The sequence below is a fragment of the Sorghum bicolor genome, chromosome 2 (genome assembly GCF_000003195.3).
Source record: "Sorghum bicolor cultivar BTx623 chromosome 2, Sorghum_bicolor_NCBIv3, whole genome shotgun sequence".
NCBI lineage: Eukaryota > Viridiplantae > Streptophyta > Magnoliopsida > Poales > Poaceae > Sorghum > Sorghum bicolor.
The window spans coordinates 67,287,328-67,309,202 of record NC_012871.2 but is presented as its reverse complement, the minus strand read 5'-3'; the positions used below and the strand labels follow the sequence as shown (position 1 = coordinate 67,309,202).

At 43.2% G+C, this 21,875-nt stretch overlaps 4 protein-coding genes and 1 non-coding gene across 6 annotated transcripts; 2 read left to right on the top strand and 3 right to left on the bottom strand.

Annotated features, from left to right (window-relative positions):
- On the top strand, positions 1,876–7,645 carry LOC8074205 (TORTIFOLIA1-like protein 2). The gene is made up of 8 exons (XM_021452229.1): positions 1,876–2,079; positions 2,711–3,488; positions 3,928–4,122; positions 4,218–4,320; positions 4,956–5,599; positions 6,046–6,753; positions 6,946–7,127; positions 7,230–7,645. Exons 2-8 carry the CDS (start codon positions 2,865–2,867, stop codon positions 7,285–7,287), a joined length of 2,514 nt encoding a protein of 837 aa, XP_021307904.1. The 5' UTR covers positions 1,876–2,079; positions 2,711–2,864; the 3' UTR covers positions 7,288–7,645.
- LOC8074204 (formin-like protein 7) lies at positions 8,620–11,196 on the bottom strand. Its single transcript, XM_002460615.2, has 4 exons — positions 10,226–11,196; positions 10,015–10,126; positions 9,348–9,400; positions 8,620–9,220 (listed from the first exon to the last, which is right to left on the bottom strand). Exons 1-4 carry the CDS (start codon positions 11,114–11,116, stop codon positions 8,990–8,992), a joined length of 1,287 nt encoding a protein of 428 aa, XP_002460660.1. The 5' UTR covers positions 11,117–11,196; the 3' UTR covers positions 8,620–8,989.
- Positions 11,471–16,308, bottom strand: LOC8074203 (protein STRUBBELIG-RECEPTOR FAMILY 5). 2 transcript variants are annotated; one of them, XM_021453270.1, is made up of 16 exons: positions 16,013–16,308; positions 15,784–15,922; positions 15,573–15,644; positions 15,421–15,486; positions 15,254–15,325; positions 15,068–15,139; positions 14,875–14,946; positions 14,417–14,482; positions 14,062–14,127; positions 13,728–13,984; positions 13,400–13,653; positions 12,797–13,062; positions 12,551–12,671; positions 12,338–12,474; positions 12,015–12,171; positions 11,471–11,875 (listed from the first exon to the last, which is right to left on the bottom strand). In XM_021453270.1, exons 1-16 carry the CDS (start codon positions 16,119–16,121, stop codon positions 11,741–11,743), a joined length of 2,061 nt encoding a protein of 686 aa, XP_021308945.1. In that variant the 5' UTR covers positions 16,122–16,308; the 3' UTR covers positions 11,471–11,740. The 2 variants fall into 2 exon arrangements, with proteins under 2 accessions (XP_021308945.1, XP_021308944.1); XM_021453269.1 differs by having other exon boundaries at positions 13,722–13,984; positions 16,013–16,306.
- Positions 16,398–16,470, top strand: TRNAE-CUC. The gene has a single exon. It is a non-coding gene; the product is annotated as a tRNA-Glu (tRNA).
- On the bottom strand, positions 16,725–20,984 carry LOC8077261 (organic cation/carnitine transporter 7). The gene is made up of 6 exons (XM_002460613.2): positions 20,886–20,984; positions 19,641–19,909; positions 19,113–19,350; positions 17,559–18,099; positions 17,268–17,470; positions 16,725–17,171 (listed from the first exon to the last, which is right to left on the bottom strand). The coding sequence occupies exons 2-6, from the start codon at positions 19,907–19,909 to the stop codon at positions 16,944–16,946; spliced, it is 1,479 nt and encodes a 492-aa protein (XP_002460658.1). The 5' UTR covers positions 20,886–20,984; the 3' UTR covers positions 16,725–16,943.

Here is a 21,875-nt window from a genome sequence, read left to right as displayed (position 1 = left end):
ACAAGTTAATAATTAGTACTATTATAAAAATAAAGTTATTCTACAAAATTTGAGAACCAAACACTCTAATACTAAACCACGTGATCCATTTTAACTAGCAAAATATCTCGGTAGCATTATTATTGATATTTTTGTTAAAATGTCATACTAATGCATGTGTAACCATGGATGAAGCTACAATAAAGTTAAAATGACTTAAAATTTAGAATAAAGGAAGTACAAATGGCCCCTCTCTAAAAAAGTAATTTGGAAAATCAATTACTTTGACTAGAATTGTACCATATATACACCCTCTAGTCTACACACGCTAGACAAATTTCACTCCCCTTCAATTTCCTCTATGGTTACCATTGTGTGTAACATTTCAAAAAACCTTTGGCTATGTGCACATGATATGGACACTATCTCTGCTATTTTCTTTCTTTTTGAAATAACCAATGTTATTTTGATGATGTCATAGTTTTTTAATGTATTCTGGCATCATATTTTAAAAGTACTACAATGTCATGACTTCTCTATGCGCGGAATAGAGTTATGACATCGTAGCACTTTTAAAATATACTGCCAGAATATAATCAAATGGGCAAATCCTTAATCAAATGAATAAAACCTTACGCATTGATGCTGATAACACCCATTTTGGTTCATGGCCAATCGTTAGAACACCTTTGATTAGGCACTCTATAATTTCATAGGTTGTTGTTTGGTTCTTGCACTGGCGACCCATTCTCTTCAGTATGCTTAAATGTGGCGATCAAATATTTAAGGTCAATTTAGCAGGGTTTTACTCTTATAAGGGCTTCGACTTCGCTTTTCCGTTCTGAAAGCACTTGATAAAAATAGCTCCAAATACAAATTTGTTATTATTTATACCAAGTATGTGAGGAAGAGCTCCAAATACAATTTTGTTATTATTTATATCAAGTATGTGAGGAAGAGCCGGACCGAAAGAAGCCACATTTTTATGGCTCTGGTTCCTCCGATCTTCCTTCAAGGAGCTGTTTTCAAATGTATGGTTTAGCACGACTCCACGACAAGAGCCGCAAGAAACTTTTGAATTTAATAACAAGCCCTTAGCAAAATTTAATAAAGTTTATACATACTGAGTACCTCCTTTATCTTAAAATTACTGTATATCTTTAATTATTATTTTTTGATTAAATATATCTATAATCATTTTAGGATGGAGCATCATGCAAACAATTCCAATCACACCACGGAGGGTAATCTGTTTGAATTCAGCTGTGCTTGTGATGGAATGGAACTTTTAAATTTCGCGCTGGGCTCGGATGGACCGGTATGTGACAAGATATGACACCACGGGCCCGTGCTGCCATTTTTTTTTGGTCTAGCCCGCTGGCAGCTAGTAGTACCCGCGAGACCGCAAGGCCCGCAACTCGTACTCGTACTCCTTCTGAACGAGTTCGAAAACATGTCTCTTGCCTGTGGGCCCGGTACTATCGTCACAATTTCACAACACGACTCCCGCATGCGCTCCCGTATCTGTCCGGTAGTGGCAGGATTCAAACAAGGGAGCGAATCTCCGGGCAGTGTCACTGAACCGTGGGCCCATGTCATATGGCCCACATGTCAGGTACAGAACCACGGCGAAAATGCGAATGCCCCCGGCACCCAAAAGCGCGAAAGCTGCGGCAACTCGCCACCTCGATCGACTTCATGAATGTGCTCCGCTCACGAAAAGCTCTCACGTCCCCTCTCCGTGACAAGTGGGGTCCCATCCTCTACGTGACCCACATGTCAGCGCGAGAATGCCGTGGGTGAGAAGTGAAAAAGCCGCCCCCGGTGATACCGCCTCGGAGGCAGAGAGGTCAGGAGATGCCGAGGGGGGGGAAGAGTCTACTACTACTTGTCCTCGGAGTTGGCGCTCTCCTCGGCGTGGGAGAGAGAGAGAGGAAAAAAGGTGTGTAGAGAGAGAAAGTGAAAGAGCCCAACCAATTCAAATCCCCTACTAGGCGTAGGCGAGGGCTTCCGTTCCTTCCAAGCCTGGGCGTGCGGTGGTGCTCCTCCGGGCGGGCTCTCGCACGGGAGAGATCTCCGAGCATCCCTGCTACTCCCGCTGTACGCGCTGCTCCTCCTCCTCAACCTCAACCTGCACAACCTGCGTGGCATTTGCGGCTGCTTTGTCAAGTGTGTGTGTGTGTCCTTGTTCCGCTACGCGATTTAGTTTCTGTGAGGTTCCTCTTGGAGGGACGGACGACATGCGGGAGTGGGGATGGAACCGGGGCAACCGGCGATTTCGAATTTTTTTTCCCTCCCAATGGTTGGTGGGAGTAGTGTGCTTCCGTTTTTAGGCTACTCTCGTATGCATGTGATTTTTGTTTTTCGCTTTTGATGTGCCCCGATTGCTCTCTGATCTCTAGATTTGTAGTGTTTAATTCGCGAGCAATGCGGCAAGCGTAAGGGGGAATACGGGCCTGGTGCTGCTTGTCTGAAGTTCACTGACGCTTAGTTTTGCTTGGTTAGTTTTAGTTAGTTATTTTATGTTTCGGTACATTTCTGAATCGAACTAGTGTTCATTTGCGGGCAGTTTAGCCCTCAACTGTTCGATAAGCTCCAATTGGATCTTCGTGTGGATGATGTGATTGTTTTCGGACTCAAATTTGTCATTATCTTACTGAATGCTCCAATTTCGTTGTCTCCCAGGTGTATCTGGTTCCTTATTTGAATTCATGTATGTTTTGTGTTTCAGATCAGGTAAAGGGATGGGTGGGCAAGGTATAGGAAACACTGTCTCTGTTCCCCTGTTGGGGAAGGCACTGCCCCTTTCCTTGTAAGTTTTCCTGTGAGCTCTCTGCTGTTGTTCAAGGGGAGGCTTTATCCTGTGATAGTATCAAAGCACCAAGATGAAGTCCAGTGCGGTTACTACAAAGGGCAAGGCCGTATTTGAGCTCAAGCACAAGCTGGTCCAAGCTGTTAACAAGATTGGCGACAGAGACACTTACCAGATTGGATTGGATGAGCTCGAGAAGATGGCGGATACCCTGCCCCCTGAAATGATTGGCCCCTTCTTGTCATGTGTCATTGACACTGATGCTGAGCAGAAGAGTGCGGTGCGGAAGGAGTGCATCAAGGTGATTGGCACACTGGCACGACTACATGGAAACCTATTGGCACCACACATGGCGAAAATGGTGTCCAGTGTGGTTAAGCGCCTGAAGGACACCGATTCAGTTGTTAGAGATGCATGTGTTGACACTTGCGGTACCCTTGCAATGTGCGCCAGAAGTTATGGGGATGGTGGTGCAGCGTTGGTGACATTGGTGCGCCCCTTGTTTGAATCATTGGGTGAACAGAATAGATATATTCAGGCTGGGGCAGCACTGTGCCTGGCCAAGGTTATAGATGAGAGCAATTACTTCCCTGGGCCTGTGCTCCCGCAGATGCTTGCCCGTGTTGTTAAGCTGCTCAAGAATCCCCATTTCATGGCGAAGCCTGCTGCGATTGACTTGATAAGAAGCATTATTCAGGTTTGCACTCTTGGTTTTGTTTGTGTAAGCAATGCCAATCCACTAAAACCTCTTTGTGTGTAAGCACATTTTCACAGGCTTTTCATGTTATACAGATTCCTTTGCATGTTCATCTGACCTTATAATTAGTATCATGGGAAAGAAACATTCTTCTGTGTAATATTTGCCAGTCAATGGTTAGTCAGATTGGAAATACTGCAACCTTCCTACAAAGCCGCATAGCTTTCTTGCTTCTTCAAGTCTAGATTCATGCATAGGATTGCTAGATTGATTGGTCATTAATATATGGTGTAAATTCAGCAGCACTTCTTAATATCTTTCAAGAAGTACAGTAATCGTATTCATCTTCAGTTTGGTCTCATAGCTTATAACTACCAATCTACCATAAGATCTTACATTGTGTTAGCGTACTTATTTTTCCTGTGCCCCTCTTTTTCAGGCTGAAGGCGCTTCTACAGAGCAGGCGTTATCATCAGCTCTAACAAGTATTATGGATGCCCTGAAGAGTACTGACTGGAATACAAGGAAGGCTGCCTCACTAGCTCTTTCAAGTATTGCGGTCAGTTCTGGGTATTTGGTTACCTCTTTCAGAACTTCCTGCCTTCGCTCCCTTGAGCGCAGTAAATTTGACAAGGTATTGTATCCCTTCACTCCCTTGTACTGTGGAATTTATGCTGTAACATATTCCTTTTTTTTTTTGGTTTACTGACTTCATGCCTCTTATGATAGGTAAAACCAGTACGTGATGCCATTATACATGCAATTCAGCTGTGGAAAGCTATTCCAGGGTCTCATACTCCTGAACCATCAGAAGCTGGATCATCAACAAAAGGTACACAAGATGTTCCTTCAATTTACATTTAACAGTTGATATTGAGCAAAACAGATATAACACTGTTTGTTTCCTTGATTTATTTCAAATCCAAATCCATTAATCTTTATTTTATAAAAAGTTAACATACTATCTTTCTTGTTCTTCATTAAAAGAAATATTTCATTACCAAAAGAAATAAGCTAAGCAGAACTCACATGATGTTTCTGTATATAAGCAGCTCTATTCTCATCTGTCAACTCTTCCACGATTATTCATCTTAACTCAGAGATAATTAATCAACTAAAAGAATCAAATAACTGAAAAAATATTCTAGTTTCTGAGGCAGCAATTCTACTGCTCTTAGATTTTTTTTCGCGGATCATGGTTAATGTTACACAACCCATGGATTCCAACCTTTTGTTTCTGAGTTCTATTATTCAAAAAAAGTGTGAGTTTAAATGGCTATTAAAGAATACCACAATACCATGTTAATGACTTATGGTTTGTGATTAACGTGTAATGCTGCTAGCTAATGAGATCCTTCTACTATTTTTTTTCCACATGTCCTCTTTATTGCTTCTGCATTTTGTCTGTAGTTAATCACAGTCACTAACTCAGCTTATTTTCTATTGCCTATCAATGTCTTCTCACAGAGAACTTCTTTGGAGACCATCATGATGCTAAAAGTATACATGATGGAGGATCAAGAGATACTTCTTTTAGGAGAACAGATCATGGGCCTTCTGTATCTGTTATTAGTGGTAGTTCTATCAGTTCAGCAAAGCGGAGGTCTCCTTTGTCTATCAACAAAGTTGCCCTAAACAATGCTGCAAATTTGCAGCGAATGAAGTCTGGTGATTGGCGTGTTGAGGTGTCAGTTCCAAAGCAGAATATGATACCACTGGTTCACAATGATGAGAAGGGATCCAGTAAAGTCTGCATCCTAAAAGATGCAAAGAGAAATGCATATGAAAGCATTGATGTAGACAGTAAGTTTGACTATGACATTATGGATGATAAACAAGAATGCTCCTCTGTGTCAGAAGTAGCAAGCAGGAGTTGTGAGACAAAGCATGTCACTACTGCTCAGGAATGCACTGAAGATTGTGATTCAACACAAGTTATGGAACAATGTCCCAGGGGTCGAGAAAGTAAGAGCATAGACTCGACAATTACAGATGTTACTGCTCATGGCACACATAGTTGTTGTCTGAATGCTATGAATGAACTGGCCCTTGTTAGGAAGCAACTTCAAGAGATGGAGAGGAAGCAAACAATTTTTTTTGATTTGTTGCAGGTAACTGCCGTGCTTTGAGTTGTGAAGATATTGTCAATTTGATTTGTGTCTATATTTACCTAATTGTTATGGAGTCATATATACATCGATCAATGTGGTAATAGTGCAAGTTATAATGCAAGGCTAATAATTCCAGCTATATGCGATATTGTTAAGCTTCATGGTTATTTATGATTTTGTTGAACACTTGCACCCTGAACTGTGAATCTGTTAGTCTTATTTTTACATTTTGCTTTCCTCAAACTCTCCACTTGCCAATTCAAGTCAAAATGTCAATGCATATTGATAGTAAGGATGATCGTCATCAAATTCTGTCAAGTTTTACCTTGCCACTGCATCATGTAGGAAAAAACTATGCACCGTCTGCAAATTCATATGAATACATCATGTATGTAAAGAAGTGAGTTCAAATCTTTTCTCAAATGGTTACCCCCCTCTCATTGTAGGATTTTATGGCCAGCTCAGCGGAGAACATGTCTGTGCTAAATTTGAAGGTGCACAACTTGGAGAATGCTGTAGACAAAACTGTATATACAATTACTCAGAGCGAAAGCCGGTATCATCTTCCTGGCTCCAAATATTTTAAGAACCAAAGCGTCTCTTCTTTGCCTAGGCTTTCTACTTCTACACCTAGATCATCTGTGGATGTTAACTACAAGCCACCACCAATCTCACAGTTGAAACATGAGAAGAAGTGGATGCGTGATCTACCAACTCGGGGCTCAAATATGTGTTCTAAAGAGGGAGCTGAATTTCCAAAGGATCATGTTCGCAGTAAAATTAGGAAGTTTGAGCCTGTGAGCTCAGAGAGTAACTTGGGAAGATATGTTCCAAGCTCAGCAAGAAGTAGAGCATCAGGGGTTAAAGGGACTTATCCAGTTTCATTTACCAGTTCCTGTGAACAATCTGGACTGCGAAATGCATTGTGTGCCTCTAATCAGCCTGGTGAGTTTCAAGATACTGATGGCATGGAGCCTGCATACATGGAAGCCCTGAACTGTGGTGATTATGATGGTCTGATTGACCTAATGGATAGAACTGGACCAGTTCTTGAGAAGTTATCGTGTGAGACAGCAAATGAGCTTTTGAGGGTTATAGCTGACCAGTTTCTTAACAAAAAGTTCTTTGACTTGGCACTGCCTTGGCTTGAACAGGTAACTTCACTAGAATTTGTTTTACATATTAGGTTGGAACTCGGTTTCCTTGCTGTGCAAGGCTAGTCTTATTCCTTTCATGCTTTGTAATTGTGTCCAGGTATCCGCTATCATACAGTAATGACTAATGAGTCTAACAAAAGCTTGTGGAACTAACTTGGTGCCACTTTGATTTGCATGTGTTGCCCCCAGATAGCAGATTTAAGCACGATTTATAAGCCAAGTCAACTATTTGCATCTGTGAGAGCACAAAAGGAGTTCCTTTGTGCATTGGAGGAAGCTGCAACAGGTGTATCCACGGAACCAGCCTTGAGGATTGCACTTGCACAGCTCGCATTTAAACTGACCAAAGCTTTTGAGGTTGGCCCATGCAGGTAATATATGTTGTCCGTTGCCAAAAACTAAAATCATGTCATCAATCCTCCTACTTAATCTGGATGTCTTGTGTTACTGACACACCCATTCTGTTTTTGCAGGAAAATTTCAACCAGAGTGTGCAGAGAAAATGAAACTATCCTGGCCACTGCAATGTGAAATGTTACTTACACTGATAGATAATCTGGTGCATGCTCAGGCCATGAAATCAGTGCTTTAGTGAGCTTAAGTTCTTTTCTTGTAGCTGTACAACCTTTGTAACGTTGTATGATCTGTTTAAGGCCCTCTGTTTAATTAGTGTGTGAAAGACTAGAAGATTTCTATAGAGGTTGATAGTTTGGTAGTTTAAAACATGCGTGTGTTTGGTTCTGTACTGTAGGTCTGGAAGCTTTTGCTGTGTAGCAAAATGTGGCATGTCTGAGCTTGTGAATTTATGCTTGGTGCTTGTAGACGAGGCCGTACAGATTTTTGCTTGAATTATCTATCACCCAGAAAGACTATCGTACCTGCATTTCAATTCCTGTCCACAGCATCAGATCTGTGTCCTTTCCGTAGTTTAGTCCTAACACAATTCTTACAATGGAAAATAAATGAAAAAAAAAGAATGAAAGAACGGAAGCTCCAGACAGCAGATCCTGTGCAGCGCTACATCATCCATCCTAGGCCTTGGGGCCTTGTTTAGTTCCCAAAAAATTTCAAGATTTTCCGTCACATCGAATTTTACGGCACATGCATGGAGGATTAAATTTAGACGAAAACAAAAACTAATTACATAGTTTATCTGTAAATTACGAGATGAATCTTTTGGCTCTAATTAGTCTATGATTAGATAATATTTGCCACAAACAAACGAAAATGCTACAGTGCCCAAAACCCAAAAATTTTGCCAACTAAACAAGGTACGTACTACTACTTCATCGCATCATTTTTTTTTGGATGCATGTATGGAGTATTAAATATAAATAAAAAATAACTAATTATACAATTTACCTGTAATTTGTGAGATGGATCTTTTGAATCTAGTGTCTATAGTTAGATAATAATTATCAAATACTATAGATGACAAACACAAAAACTTTCACGGAACAAGGCCCCAGTTCCGGTGTATGCTTGGAAAGAGCTTGTTGCTGCTGCTGTGCCATCGTCATCTGCTGTTGTTGCTGCTGGAGCATGAAGCCATGTTGCTGCTGCTCCATGACAGCCATCTACACGTTCCGGACATAGGCTACACTGGACCTGATGGCCGCCTCGTTGTATAGGCTGTCAGGTCCAGACGTCCAGTCCACCGACCTGTAGCAAGTTGATACTCAATTTGCTGGACCTTTCGCGCTCCTCGGCCGAGGACGGGTCGGCCGTGGGAGCCTTCTTTCTGATCTCACGGCCTTCAAATTAGCAGAATTTCTATCAAAACCATATGCAATTTCTGGTTTCTATCAAAACCAGTAGAAATTAGCAGAAATTTCTAGTGGTTGCGTCGCTAGGCTAGCAAGATTGTTCATGCATTCTTGTACAATAATCCTGGAAAAGTTACATGAAACGCGAACAAAGAATTATGGTAAAGTTACATACTGGTGACAACGTGATGGTATCGTACTGTCGTATCTGTTCCTCCATTCCCTTCTCAGCAAATTGAGCGGGAGAACTCAAAAGAAATAAGAAATCAATTGTTACAAAAAGGTTACAGCTCCTAGCAGAACAAGGAAAAACCCTGTCATCCAGAGAAATGGTTATTACAAACAGCTTCAAATAAAAAATACAACGTTGCAAGATTGGTTCGAGCCATCTGGGGGCTGCGTGTCTTCTCGATTCATTTTCTGACCATGAAATTCAAGGCCAAAAAGGGTGTATTTGTTCACCACTCCTATGCCTTCACCTTTCTCTTCTTGCCCTTGCTCTTGCTCTTGCTCTTCTTAGATTTAGCCTTGGTGGTTGCTTTGCTCTTGTAGTCAGGAGCTTTGTACTCAGGCACGTCGCGGAGCCCCAGCTTTGACAGAACAAGACAGTACGAGTCCCAGTCAGTTCTTCGCAAGTATTTCAGGTATTTCTTCCTCTTTTGGACCATCTCCTGAAGCCCTTTTCTAGAATGTTTATCCTGCATCACAAAAGTGCACACACGTTACTTCTTTGAATCAAGATAAAACAGTTCCAAAATCGTCGCTCCAAGATGTTGCAGTAAACCAGCAGAATAAATCATAAGGGAGGCCTAGGATTTTGCATACCTTCTTGTGGAGAACAGCTGACAGATGCTTGATTTTCAGAGTCAGTTGGGCAACTGCAAACAAAATATGGACATATCAGTAACACACATCATGATTCACACACAAAAGACAACAAGGCATACAAATACACAATGTTCAACATCTTTAAACATACATCAGAGCTGCTATGAGACCTCATCTAGAAAAATAAAAGGGATAAAAGTTCTCATGCTTAGGTGATGCTTTTTCCCCAGTGAACAAGAAGGTATGACGGCAAGGGATTGACAAAGCTGAAAGGTGTTCAGTATTTAGTTCATATATAGCTACAGGTTTGTTTCATATATATAAGCATCAAATAAACAACCAAACATTACAAATCAACTTCATAGCATAAATAATAAACGCACAGTTTCTGTATACGTATTATGCAACCTCAAAACGAACAAAGTGTGTGAAAAAATGAAAAAGTACTATCTAGTTAAGAACAAATACTGCGTTTGCTATTCTTATTTCCGCATAATTGCGACTACACCTTTCACAAGTAGAACACCTGTCTGTTCGCTATTCTGATTTCCGCATAATTGTGACTACATCTTTCACAAGTAGAATGCCCGCTTGAACTTGTGTTTACTTTGAAGAAGAGGGTAAAGTGTTTACTTTGAACTCAAGAACAGAATAAAGTGTTTACTTTGAACTCGTGCAGACCCACAGTCATTCTCAGACATCTTGAACTCATCCCTCACCCTTTGGAGCTCCAATTTCATCTTCTCTTCAGATGACATATGATCTGGATGGAAGTACTGAAGATAACTTGGATCAGCAGTAGTAGATCACATCTTAAGATGTAAAATACGCTAAGGAATACTTTAATGACCAGGAAAACAAAAAGACAATCTCACCTTCTCTAACAACTCCTCCTGCGGAGGCCGATTCATGTAGTCTAGTGTCAGCTGACCGCCAAGGTTCAGCAGTGAAGGTATGTTTACTGACAGAGTCGGTTTTTCTTGTTTATTGTTCAGGAGCTCAAGGCAATTCTTGATTTCTGTACGATACCCCGAAACCTGGTTCTCCTGCTTCTCCAACTCCGCCAGTTTGGCAATCCGCCCCTGCAGCTCCTTGAGCGAGAACCACTCCTTACCGTCTTTGGCCGCAACCGCTGGCCGGAGCTCAGCTAGCCTCTTTCCAAGCTCTTCGTGGCTGTAGTGCCTCAAAAGGGCAATGGTAGAGTCCTTCTCTTCCTTCCCCGCACCTACAGCCTTCAAGTTCCTCTGTAGCTCCGGGTTGAAGATGTTGCTCTGCGGAGTCAAATACGGCGTCGGCGGACGACGCGGCGTCCGCGGCGGGGAGCGCTTCAGACTCTCTCGGATGGCACCGAGGTCGGTCACCCTCTGCCCAGCGTTGGCGCCCTGGGCGACGCTGTTCTTCTTGAGCAGGTCCATGAAGGAGGGGTCGGCTCCGGGAGCGGAGGGGGACGGAGGGATCGGCGGGCTGCCGGTTGGGCGGAACTCCCCGAGCAACCGGCGGACATCTTGAACGGACGGTTTCGAAGAAGGAGCGCCGCGCGACGTGGGAGACAAGCGGAGGCGATCTTTGATGTCCCGGAAGAGCGAGGGCGACGGGTTCCGCGGCGCGCCGGGGTTGGGGGGCGGAGAGGAGGACGGGGAATGGGCGGCGTCGGGGTCGCCGTTCGCCGGAGGCGGGGGCGGAGGGAACGGGGGGCTCGAGGAGAAGAAGGCACGGGGGACGGGGAGAACGGGTCTCCTCCGCGGGGTGATGCGGCGGAGCGCCATGGCGGCGGCGGCGGGTGGAGGCAGACTAGCGGAGGGCGGAGGCTCACTTCTTCTCCGGCTATAGGGTTTTTGGTGAAGGCGACGAGAGTTCCGACGAGTGGAGGCGCGAGCGATGTGCTGCGGCCTGCGGGCGGCCTGTCTGAGTAAGTGGGCCCTGCATATACTTCTGGGCCGTCATTAGTCATCTGGCGAACTGGGCTGAAGCCTGAGCCTGCAAGCCTTGTGGCCCATATCTTAGCATTTTTTTTTAATTTTTTTGCCTCTTTTTCAAATACTCCTATATATTTTCTGGCGGCAACTATATACCGCCGTTTGGTTTGGTGGCGGTAGGATGTTTTTTTTAAAAAAAAAAAATAGGTGCCCACACGTTTTTAGCTTATATGAACAAAATTTGAACAGAATTAAGTACAATTACAATGTCACTACTCACTAGAACACCCACTCTATTTTTACCTTACCTAAATTAACCGACTTGTTTGTTGCCACACTGTTTGAGCAACCAGATTGTCTAATAAAGCCTTTCCTTTTGTACAATGGCGTCACAAGTGAGGCACACCTTGGGTTCTGTTACAGTTTCGGCAACTGGGCAGCGGCAAGATGGACGCAGAAGCAGAAGCAGAAGCATCACCAATCCGAATCGTCGCTTCGTTGTGAGACGCTGCGGAGGCCGCCCAGCCTCCTGTTGCTGGTGCTGCGCTGGACGCATTGGAGGAGCGACTGCACCACCTCTGACATGGATGGCCGGAATTCTGGGTCGGACTGCAACACCACCAGAAACCGATGTTCAGAGTAATTCAGTTCAGAGATGATGCTTGTTTCAGGGGCCAGCCTTCAGCGTTGTAGCTGAAACAATTCATCAGTGAATGAAGATCATCACTGGGTATTTCGATCAGTTCACCTGGACGCAGCGAGCAAGGACATCGGCGAAACGCGACAATGCTTTCGGTGGATATAGGCCACGCAAAGCTGGATCTGCCAGAGCTTCCAAGGCGTTGATGTCATGAAGCTGAGGAGTGACAAACTTGACCAAGGACTGCTCCGCTCTAGGCTTCGAGCTGGAGTCACAAAAGGACATCAGAATATTAGCTGCAGCCATGTTTCTGAGCATGGCTGACAAACACAATGTTCCACTTCCACAGGCAAGCTTTGCCTGTTCTGGAATCACAAAATGTGCAGTCCATAGTGGAAGGATGCTATCTTCTTTTTTCTTGAATTAATTACCTGTCATAGGGCTTCTGACCGGTCAATAGCTGAAGCATGACAACACCAAAGCAGTAGACATCGCTCTTCATAACGTAACCTGATGAGCTTGTGCACTCTGGAGGGTCGTACCCTGGTCCCAGGCTCTGACTCGTATCCTGCAGAGAGTTGGTTATCACAATTTTTTACACTCATGCTTTGTTCAACAAATTCTTTAAGAGACATTCTGCAAACCTCATAGAAGTATGCAAGGCCGCAGTCAGTGAGGCGAGGGTTGAGGTCAGCATCAAGCAAGACGTTCGATGCCTTAATGTTCTTGTGGATCATTGGAGGTGAACACACGTCATGTAGGTACCTGAATCAACAAGAAATGTCAATACCCCTTTCTTTTGAACTACGAACATCATACCCACTCTGTGCCTAAAGATGTATTACTTTTTTTATCTAGGCCTAAATAAATATTACTAGTTGTCAACTTACTCCAGAGCACAAGCTGTACCAACAGCAATCCTTACGCGGGTGTCCCAGGTCAGCGGCTTGCTGTAGTCGTCGGACAAGTGCAGGAAGTCATACAGGGATCCATTCATGTTGTAGTCATAGACCAGCATGTAGTGCCCAGGCTCTGAGCAGTAACCAACAAGCTCAGAGATGTTTGGATGGCGCAGCTTGGAAATGCTGTTCACAAGATCCATGAAGTCACTGCTTCCTGAGAAGCTCAATGGATCAAACTTCTTAACGGCCAGCACCTGAGGTTTTTTTGTGTGTGTGTGTGTGAGAGAGAGAGAGACAATAAGGACAACGGGAATGCAAGGTGTACGATCAGTATGAAGTGCCAACTCAAGATCTTGCTACAGAACATATTTGATGCATATCGATAATAGCTATAATCAAGTTCAAATCAACTATATGGTATTATGCTATTGAAAAATAATTGATGAGTAGTCTAGAACACTTTTGGACAAGATATTGCATGTGAAAGTTTATATTTTATAGATGCAGAAGGAAGAATACTGAAGTTTTATCAGCAGACAAGTTCCTTTGGCATGGGTTTAACCGTTTAAGAAGGCAATGATAAGGTCTTACCCTTCCATCAGCATATTTTGCCTTGAAAACGCCACCAATTGTCCCCTGACCTAGTAACCTGCTACTATGGAAGCTGCCAGTGGCTGCTTGAAGGTCTGATGATGAATAAGTAACAAGGTTGATTGGATCTGTGGTCCGCCTTGAATAGTTTAGTTTGTTCTCGAACTCATTGTCACTAATTGACTTGCTAGGCATTGCAGATGGTGTCCTACTGCTTATTGACGAGGAATGCTCCAGTGGCTTCATGTTGATCGCTGAAGCAAAGAAAGCAACATGAGCTCTTTACCATAAATGTTAAAAGAAAGCAAAATGAACTCTTTACCTTTACCATCATCAACTAGCGGGGTAAATGACCGGTTGTGACCTGAGTCGTCCATGATGTAATGAGATGAGGCAGAAGAGGTATGGTTCCTCTTCAACACAGACAAGAGAATCAGAGCCGCAAGAAGCACTGCTATCACAATCGCTGCGATGACGATACCGTTTATTCCACCTCCACCCCCTCCACCTGAAGAGCCTCCCACTGCAGAGCCCTTCTCCATACCAGGAGGAGCTGATCCGGATGACCACTGGTTCCCTCCAATCCTTCAGAATGTGTCAAGGACTTTTAGAATTCATCAAGAGCAACAAAACACATTTTAGCAGATGGAATTACTACTTACTGTAGATTACTAATGTCTTTTAGTTTACTTGGGATCCACCCAGTAAACTTGTTGTTCTGCAGATTCCTTGAGCACAAAGGGGAAGCCGTTATAGCTTAGTTCTCAGAAAGATAAGTGTAGTTTCCACTAAGTATGCACAGTAAATAGGCTATAGAATACCCATTATATGCCTAAAACTGGCAACACAGTTTTCAGCGCTGCCCTTTTTTCACTGAATTATTAATGTTGTACTGCTGTGCGGGGGCACCATAATGCATATGTGGAGTCATCAGTACAGTATTGCTTTTTGTTTTTAATGTACTTGCAAAAAAGAGTACTTTTTATGCAGTGAGTGTTTACTTTGAGATATACTTACAGATCTTCGAGAGGAAGTTTGCCTAGAACATCTATGTGACCACTGAATTGGTTGCTCTCCAAATTCCTGCATACATTTCGAAAGAATTACAGTCATTGTAGATCTGAAAGAGAGTGTGGATGAATTACTACCATGTTAAATTTCAGTTCCTTTAGGGCAGTCATAATGCTAGAAACCAAAAGGTAGTTTCTAATTTATGTAGACACTATATATAGGAACTATGTTCCCAATGGATAGTTTCTACATAATAACTTTTTGTCCAATCACATGTCTTGTCTCTCCATCATCTACCAATCACATCTCTTAGTGCCTTGGTTCTCATGTGGACATGGTTTCTTATAAGAAACCATTTCCTCATCTCTCTTATATAATAGAAGTGCCACATCATCTTTTGGCTTAGTTGATCCTAATTAATGAACATAGAAACCATCTAGTTTCATGGTTGGGTGTGCCCTTACAGCGTCTTAAGGTCTTTTAGGTGCTGAAAACTCTGGGGCAGGCTGCCTGAGAAGCGGTTGAAGGAGAGATCCCTGATGAAACAATTGAGGTTAGTCATGGACAGGCTTACTGCAATAACACTCTAGCAACTACCATAGAAAACAAATTCCTGTTGTAGATACCAAAAACTTGGGAATTCGTTGCTTGACTTACAATGTTGAGAGCTTTGAAAGTTGTGAAAACATATCTGTCAACTGCCCACTTAGGTGGTTCTTGCCCACATTTCTGCAGTTTAATCAAATGAGGAATTATATGGTGATTGATGCAAACAAAAATCACGGCCGCGTGAAAGGAACAGAAAGCAAACGATTAAAGTGCAACACGAATTGGAATTCCTACAGTGTTTCCAGATCTTCCATCTGAGATATTGAATAAGGAACTCCTCCGGTAAATGAGTTTCCGTAAAGATTTCTGTGTCAATAAGGAAAAAAAACATAAGAGAATGTGTTGGGTTAGCCATGAACCCACGCAAAAAAGTTGAATATGGATGAGAACCAGAAACTCACAATTGAACCACGTTTGGTGGAAGCTGGTATGGGAGATCCCCCTTGAGATTGTTATTGCTGACATCACTGTACTACGTAAAACAAGGAAAATTCAACTAAGTTGCATTACCACAATGGTCAGTGCATTGCAGGAAATCACTGGGACAACTCACAATTTGGTTACTGATTTCAAGCTTGATAGCTGATATCCTAGCGAGCCGCTTAGTCCAAGCCCTGACAAGTTACTGCTCTATGCAACATGATTATTAAGAGACAAGCTGAGGTAAAAATTTCATGGGAAGCTAAAAGAAAAAAAGGGTACTTTCATAGCGCTGCTAAATGTTGAACAAGCAGTGAAATCCTGAAGGCATTTCATTTGCGTACATTTCTGTGACAGATGAGCCGCTGCATTCTATCCCCTTCCACTCTTCATCATCACCGCAGGGATCACCGCCGCTCGATTTCCAGCCGGACAATTGCGATGGCTTGTTCATACTATCGAACATCACATTGAGTGCAGCAACTGACATTGCAGGACACACGATGTTCAGTCAGAACCATGACCAATGCATACACAGAGAGGGCACAGAGAATCCGGCCGGCAAACCCTCACCGTCAGACTTGTCGGTCTTGGCGACCGCAGGCGCCACCGCAGAGAAGAGGACGGCCAACCAGACGAGCTGCGGCGGTGGCGGCAGCAGGGGCCGCCGTCGTCGAGCCATTGCGCGCCAAGGGGAGCACGGCGCGGTTCAGCTGAGAGCGTGCAGGAGGAGACCCCCACGCGCGTACGTCGCCTGATCTCCTCCGCCTTTCTCTCATGGATTCATGGGGATACAGGTCTCGCGGTGTGGCCTTCCCAAAATTAGGAGACGGAGGAAGAGACGGGGAACAGAGATGGAACGAGGCCGTCGCCATTGGAGCAGCGAGAGTGTCGCCAAGCCACTGATTTGAATGGCACTAATGTCAGTTAAAGGCTCTGATGTCACCCACTAACAAAATCCGTTGTAGTCTAGCTGGTTAGGATACTCGGCTCTCACCCGAGAGACCCGGGTTCGAGTCCCGGCAACGGAATTTTTTATTTTATTTTTTTTTCAGCTTCATATTTTTTTTCCAGTTAAACTGGACAAGAAAATTTTTTATCTTTTTTTTCCTGTTAAACTGGACAGGAAATCATGTTACATTTAAAACTTTTGATGAAATTTGAGCTTCATATTTATCTTATTTTTTCCAGTTTCATATTTTTTTTCCCCGGTTAAACTTGACAAGAAATCATGTTACATTTAAAACTATTTTCAAATTTGAGACGTTTCGAATTCAGACTAATACCATCTTGAGACCAAAAGACATGTAGCAATTGTACATCTCTATAGAAAAGCAATATAGTATAGTAATGTAACAATCTCGTGCCTCCTTTGCACTTTCTTCCCCACTGTATCCTCTACCAACAACTGAACAAAACAACGAATGGCCCCTTAGGCCTTGATTCTGTATGGTGTATCGTATCCCTCCAAAGTCAGACAAAAAAAAAAATCTTGAATTAGCTCTCACGCGGCGGCGACGTGGTCACTCAGCTTTCGGCCGCTTGTTTCCAAGGGGAAGTATGACACGGCGATGCCTGAAGCCAGCATCACCGTGATGAATATCAGGATAGCTGCCATCTGGTGGCACGCGTGCACCAGACCGACGGCCACAAGGGGGCACAGGATCCCACCAAAGCGAGCAATTGAGCTTGCAAACCCGACACCCGTGGCCCTAACAGCAGTTGGGTATATCTGCAAGGAACATGGCATAAAGAGGCAACGATGTTCTGAGGTTTTCATACAAGGTTTATGTATGTAAAGAAACACAGGCGATTGCAGGGACCAAACCTCAGGGGCGTAGATGTGCAGAACAGTGAAGCTTGCCGAGATGCAAACCCGGGCACCAAATAAAAACACAGTTGTCAGAGATTCTGTCTGTGCGAACATAAGCGGAGATATGCACAGGCAGCTGATGTAAAGCATGGAAGACATTGAGAGCTTGCGCCCGATCTTGTCGACAATGGCAGCAGACAGGAGAAGACCAGGAACCTCTGCATCATTGTTGCCCTAAATATCAAGAATTCACAAGACATGGTTTGTGGAAATGTTTGGTTGACCAGAGGGCAAGAACACACGTACCTCCAAAGCTGGTTATGAATACATTTCTATAGAGATTTTCATCATTTACATGGGCTGTTGTTGTCACTTCTGCTCCCTCTTCTGATCCACAGATCCTATTTCCATGATTCAATTCTGATGTTAGCAGAACAAGACCATAGTACAAAAAGGCATGACCAAGAAAGACAGTCCAAAGTAGAAGAGTCGATCTGATTAAGTTCGGAGATAGAAGCTTTAAGATGGCAGTGAAGCCTCCAATCTCAGATTTGCTACCATGATCAGCAGTGTTATTTTTCTTAGATGTCACCAATTGTGCTGTTTCTGATGAATCCCCGATATCAGGAAGTTCTATCCGATGGCCAGAGACAAGTCGACCAGAGGGGAGAGAAACACAGTTCACTCGTGCCATTGTTTCCAAAACATGAACTGCTTCAGATATTCTACCCTTCATGCATAGGTATCTTGGTGACTCAAGTGTCACTGGGTAGAAGAGCAGTAGAGCAAATGATGGCAATGATGAGAGTGCCAGCAGCCACCTCCATCCAAAAGCTGGCATAACGGCCTGCAAATTGAGCAGATAAATAAAGATAATTGTATGGAGATTTGGGAAATAGCAATAGTCACGGATTAGAATGACCATGCATGCCATTTGACCACTTACACCAACATGGTGTCATTAATCCATTATATATTATATACAATATAATACTACCAACCACCATGGTCTTCAATAATCACTTCATCAAAACTATGTACAAGCAAAATGCCACAGCAAATAGACCAAATTGATTGCATAGGAAGACCTATGGCTAAACTTGCTCAAATTATAAAAACACAGAAGAAGCTTCGCTGTTCCTTAGGCTAGTCTCAATAGGAGTTTCATGAGAGTTTCATGGCATTAAATAGGCTGACATGGCATGTAATAGATGAGGAGAGAGATGATAAAAGTTTCATGGCATGAAATGAGTTTCATGGGGATGAAACGCATCTACACTGTTTCCAACACGTGGAGTCTTGGAAACTGGGAGATGAAACCTCCACTGAGACTGACCTTAGGATTCAATGGTATATCCAGATCTTAGACTTACAAGTACGTTAATAAGGACAACAGAAAAACATCTGCATGCAGAGCTGTGATGTGCAGATGACACACATGGACTAGCACACCTGCAAGCCTTAGCTGGTAGCTCGACAAGCCTGCCACTCCTTGTTTGCAGTGCATCTGTTTATTTGAATCAGTGGTCCTCTCCACTCTTCCCCTTTCCCCTCAAGACCTACACTATAATCTCGTATTTGGACCAGTTATATTCCTAAGGACATGCAGTTTTCCTGCGTGCAAGAGAAAAAGGAGAACATATGCACTGAGCAGTCAAAGGTCCACCACAACATTCACTATTGGTAACTAGAATGTAACATCCATTGTAGGATGTACTGTAGCATCATACACATACCCCAGCATTTGAGAACAATCTGATCTGATTTTAGTTTACGTTGCAACTAAAAATATCTCTCAAACAGTTAGTACTGTATGTAAGGCAAACATTGACATTACTTTTCCAGAAGAAATGGACTTACCCAAGCAAGAGAAGCTTCCATTATAGTGCCAACAGTCCAAAATGCTGAGAACATAACCATCCAAGTTCCTCGGTTAGGAGCAGGGATGAACTCTAGGAACCAAGAACCTAGAACCGGCCCACCACCCAGTCCAACACCGACCATAAATCTCAGTACAATCAAAGATAAGTAATTTGGGGCGAAAGCGCTAAGAAGACCAGCTCCTCCAGTAACAATGGCCGTGAAGTTGAACCCAACCCTGTAGAGAAGTATGAAGGGTCTAGAATGAGCAAAAAATAGTTACATGTTGGAAAATGGGAAACTATCACTACATAGCATGCAGAGATGGGAAACAAAACAGACATTCAAGAATTAGAGCTGAATCCAAAAACCTAACCATGGAACAGTAAAGTGCCTAGCTTAAGGTTCATAAGACTTGGGACAGCGTGCAACACTCCATAATGTTTCAAAAAAGATTGCATTTTGTTAAGGTTAGAACATTCATAATCAAATTCCAATAGCCAATGGAATAAGTGAGGAAGACCCTGCCTTCTTCCATAGTTATCCGAAACTATGCCCCAAGCATATGCTCCTACAAGCATCCCCACGAAGACAACACTTGTTATGAGACTTTCTTCCTGTGCAGAAAGCCCCCACTCAGCTTGAACTGATTGCCCAACAAATGACAAAAGCATCATCTCCATTGCTTCAGAGATTTTAGCCATTCCAGAGTATGCAAGCACGAATGCATGGAATTTCCCAAACCCCATGGACACAAGTGCCTCATCCACAGTATAAGTAGATATGCCATCCTCCATCTGAAATAAGCAAGCAGAAATGATGAAAACAGATTATTGATACCATTATCACTGTCATGCACTAGGGCAATATATCAAGTCAGATGTGGGGATGGGGGATATGGACTATGCTTCGCTAAAATAACTTGACAATCTTTCAATGATGAGTATCATCTGATATTCATAGCAACAGGGATCCTGATTGCATATCAACCAAGCAACCTTGATAATATACATACTGACAGTAAAAAAAAGACATATACGACATGGTACAAATAACCTTTTGCATTCTTCACATATAACTACTCGGTTTGGGAAAAATAAGTGAATTTGGCACAGAAGGGAAACAGACATGAGCATCCAAATTGTAACAGACACGTATTTAGCTTACTTCTTAACTAAGAATTTCCATTCAGGTGTGCAAAGGCGTCGGCATTCTTTGCACAGTCCAACGGAAGAGAAGATTGTCACGCAAAGTTCAGATTTGTCTCCTAAAGAGAAGACTGTTTCACGGAAACAGGCTAATGACGTGGATGAAATTAACTTTCAGATATCCTAAACATTCGGAGCATCAAAATAAAGCATAGTGACACCTTAGAACAAAGTACTAGTCAACTGAACAACATGCGCCCCTCAGAAATCACAAGGGAGGGGGGAATGAGAAAAGAAACCCTGCATCACCGAGTCGGGGAATAAATTGCACCGCTGACTCCCAGCACCAAATCTAGAACCAATCTCGCCTAAGCTGCCCATATACTTGGAAATGAATCCAACAACCGCAGCAATCCCATACCAGAGGGAGATAAACAAAAATCGAGAACTGCAGCCCGTGTAGCGGACGAGGGGCGGATGGGATCAGCGGACCCGCCAATCTAGGAAGCAGACCAGGAGCAGGCACCAGGCAGGGACCACAAGGCATGAATGGAGGCTAGCGGAGGCCGGGGAGAGGCTATAGAGATGGGGGGAGAGAGAGGCGGGATTGGTAGGTGAGGTGTACCTCGTCGGAGCCGGCGGCGTGACGAGCGCGGCGCCTCCGAGGCTCCGACTCCACGGGAACGTATCGAGGGCGGGCCGGCGACGGCAACGACTGACTGACGAGGGGCGGCCCACTCCTTTTACATTGGTCGTTTTACATCTTAGTACCTCAGGATGTCTATATTTTTGTCCCATTCTAGAAAGTGTCACTTTTAGTTGGATTTTTTTGGCGAGTTTCTTTTAAAAAAAGAGGATCTTTTGGTGAGTTCTGAGTTGGTACAACATCGACAAACCTTCGTTCTCACACAAGAAAAAAGGCTTACTCAATCTCAGGACCTTTATGCAGTTTTCACCAATCTGCAATTGTGGAATAAATATTATTCTCTCGTTTTCTTAAAATTTTGGACATATTTTTTTACACCAAAAATCAACACACGAAGTTGTTAATATGAAGTCGCTAATGCTTAAGTGCTTCACTTTCATAGAAGCATCATCACGAGTCGTTTTCGAGCAAACCAGATAAGAACAGTGAACGGTTTTTTTTGTAGAAAATTAGTAAAACATAGCTACTGACCTAGATGTGAAAAAGTAGAAGAAAGAATTTTTTTTCAATTATGTTCGGTAGTTTTAATTGGCCTTGGACCCTTTTCTTTTATATAATAAGGGTGGCTGTGCCAGTTTCCTGCGAGTATATATCATGATCTCCCACCTAATTCAGAACAGCCGTTTGCATGCATTTAACAAATCCCGTTCAGCTGGTTCAAACGGACTCCAAGATGGAAACATGCATGCGTACGTGTCCAACATGGTCTATGAATTCCTGACTAGTTCATCATAAGAACCTGAAATCTGAATTGTAGTGATCAACACCATTAAATATATATATACCCGGCCGGTCAGCAGGTCTCAGTCTCACCGCCGATCAGATTCATTTGTGTTGTGTCCAGAGCTTCACGCTGTCCCCATGCAATGTGGATCCAACCGAATCAACCAAGGCCAACTTGGGTCACTC

Bases quoted from the DNA above. Each gene is read 5' to 3' on its own strand.
- LOC8074204 (XM_002460615.2), bottom strand. From the start codon at position 11,116: ATGGCGCTCCGCCGCATCACCCCGCGGAGGAGACCCGTTCTCCCCGTC. The intron at 9,401-10,014 runs GTAAACACTTTA...TTTTGTTTGCAG, and splicing joins TGGGTCTGCACGAGTTCAAA to TTGCCCAACTGACTCTGAAA. The intron at 9,221-9,347 runs GTATGCAAAATC...TTTGTGATGCAG, and splicing joins CAGCTGTTCTCCACAAGAAG to GATAAACATTCTAGAAAAGG.
- LOC8077261 (XM_002460613.2), bottom strand. From the start codon at position 19,909: ATGGAGGATGGCATATCTACTTATACTGTGGATGAGGCACTTGTGTCC. The intron at 19,351-19,640 runs GCAGGGTCTTCC...ACTTCTCTACAG, and splicing joins TCGGATAACTATGGAAGAAG to GGTTGGGTTCAACTTCACGG. The intron at 17,471-17,558 runs GTACGTGTGTTC...ACAATGATGCAG, and splicing joins ATTCATAACCAGCTTTGGAG to AGGTTCCTGGTCTTCTCCTG.
- LOC8074205 (XM_021452229.1), top strand. From the start codon at position 2,865: ATGAAGTCCAGTGCGGTTACTACAAAGGGCAAGGCCGTATTTGAGCTC. The intron at 5,600-6,045 runs GTAACTGCCGTG...CTCTCATTGTAG, and splicing joins TTTTTTTTGATTTGTTGCAG to GATTTTATGGCCAGCTCAGC. The intron at 7,128-7,229 runs GTAATATATGTT...CTGTTTTTGCAG, and splicing joins TTTGAGGTTGGCCCATGCAG to GAAAATTTCAACCAGAGTGT.
- LOC8074203 (XM_021453269.1), bottom strand. From the start codon at position 16,121: ATGGCTCGACGACGGCGGCCCCTGCTGCCGCCACCGCCGCAGCTCGTC. The intron at 13,654-13,721 runs GTAAAGAGTTCA...TCTTTGCTTCAG, and splicing joins GCTAGTTGATGATGGTAAAG to CGATCAACATGAAGCCACTG. The intron at 13,063-13,399 runs GTAAGACCTTAT...AAAAAACCTCAG, and splicing joins CAAAATATGCTGATGGAAGG to GTGCTGGCCGTTAAGAAGTT.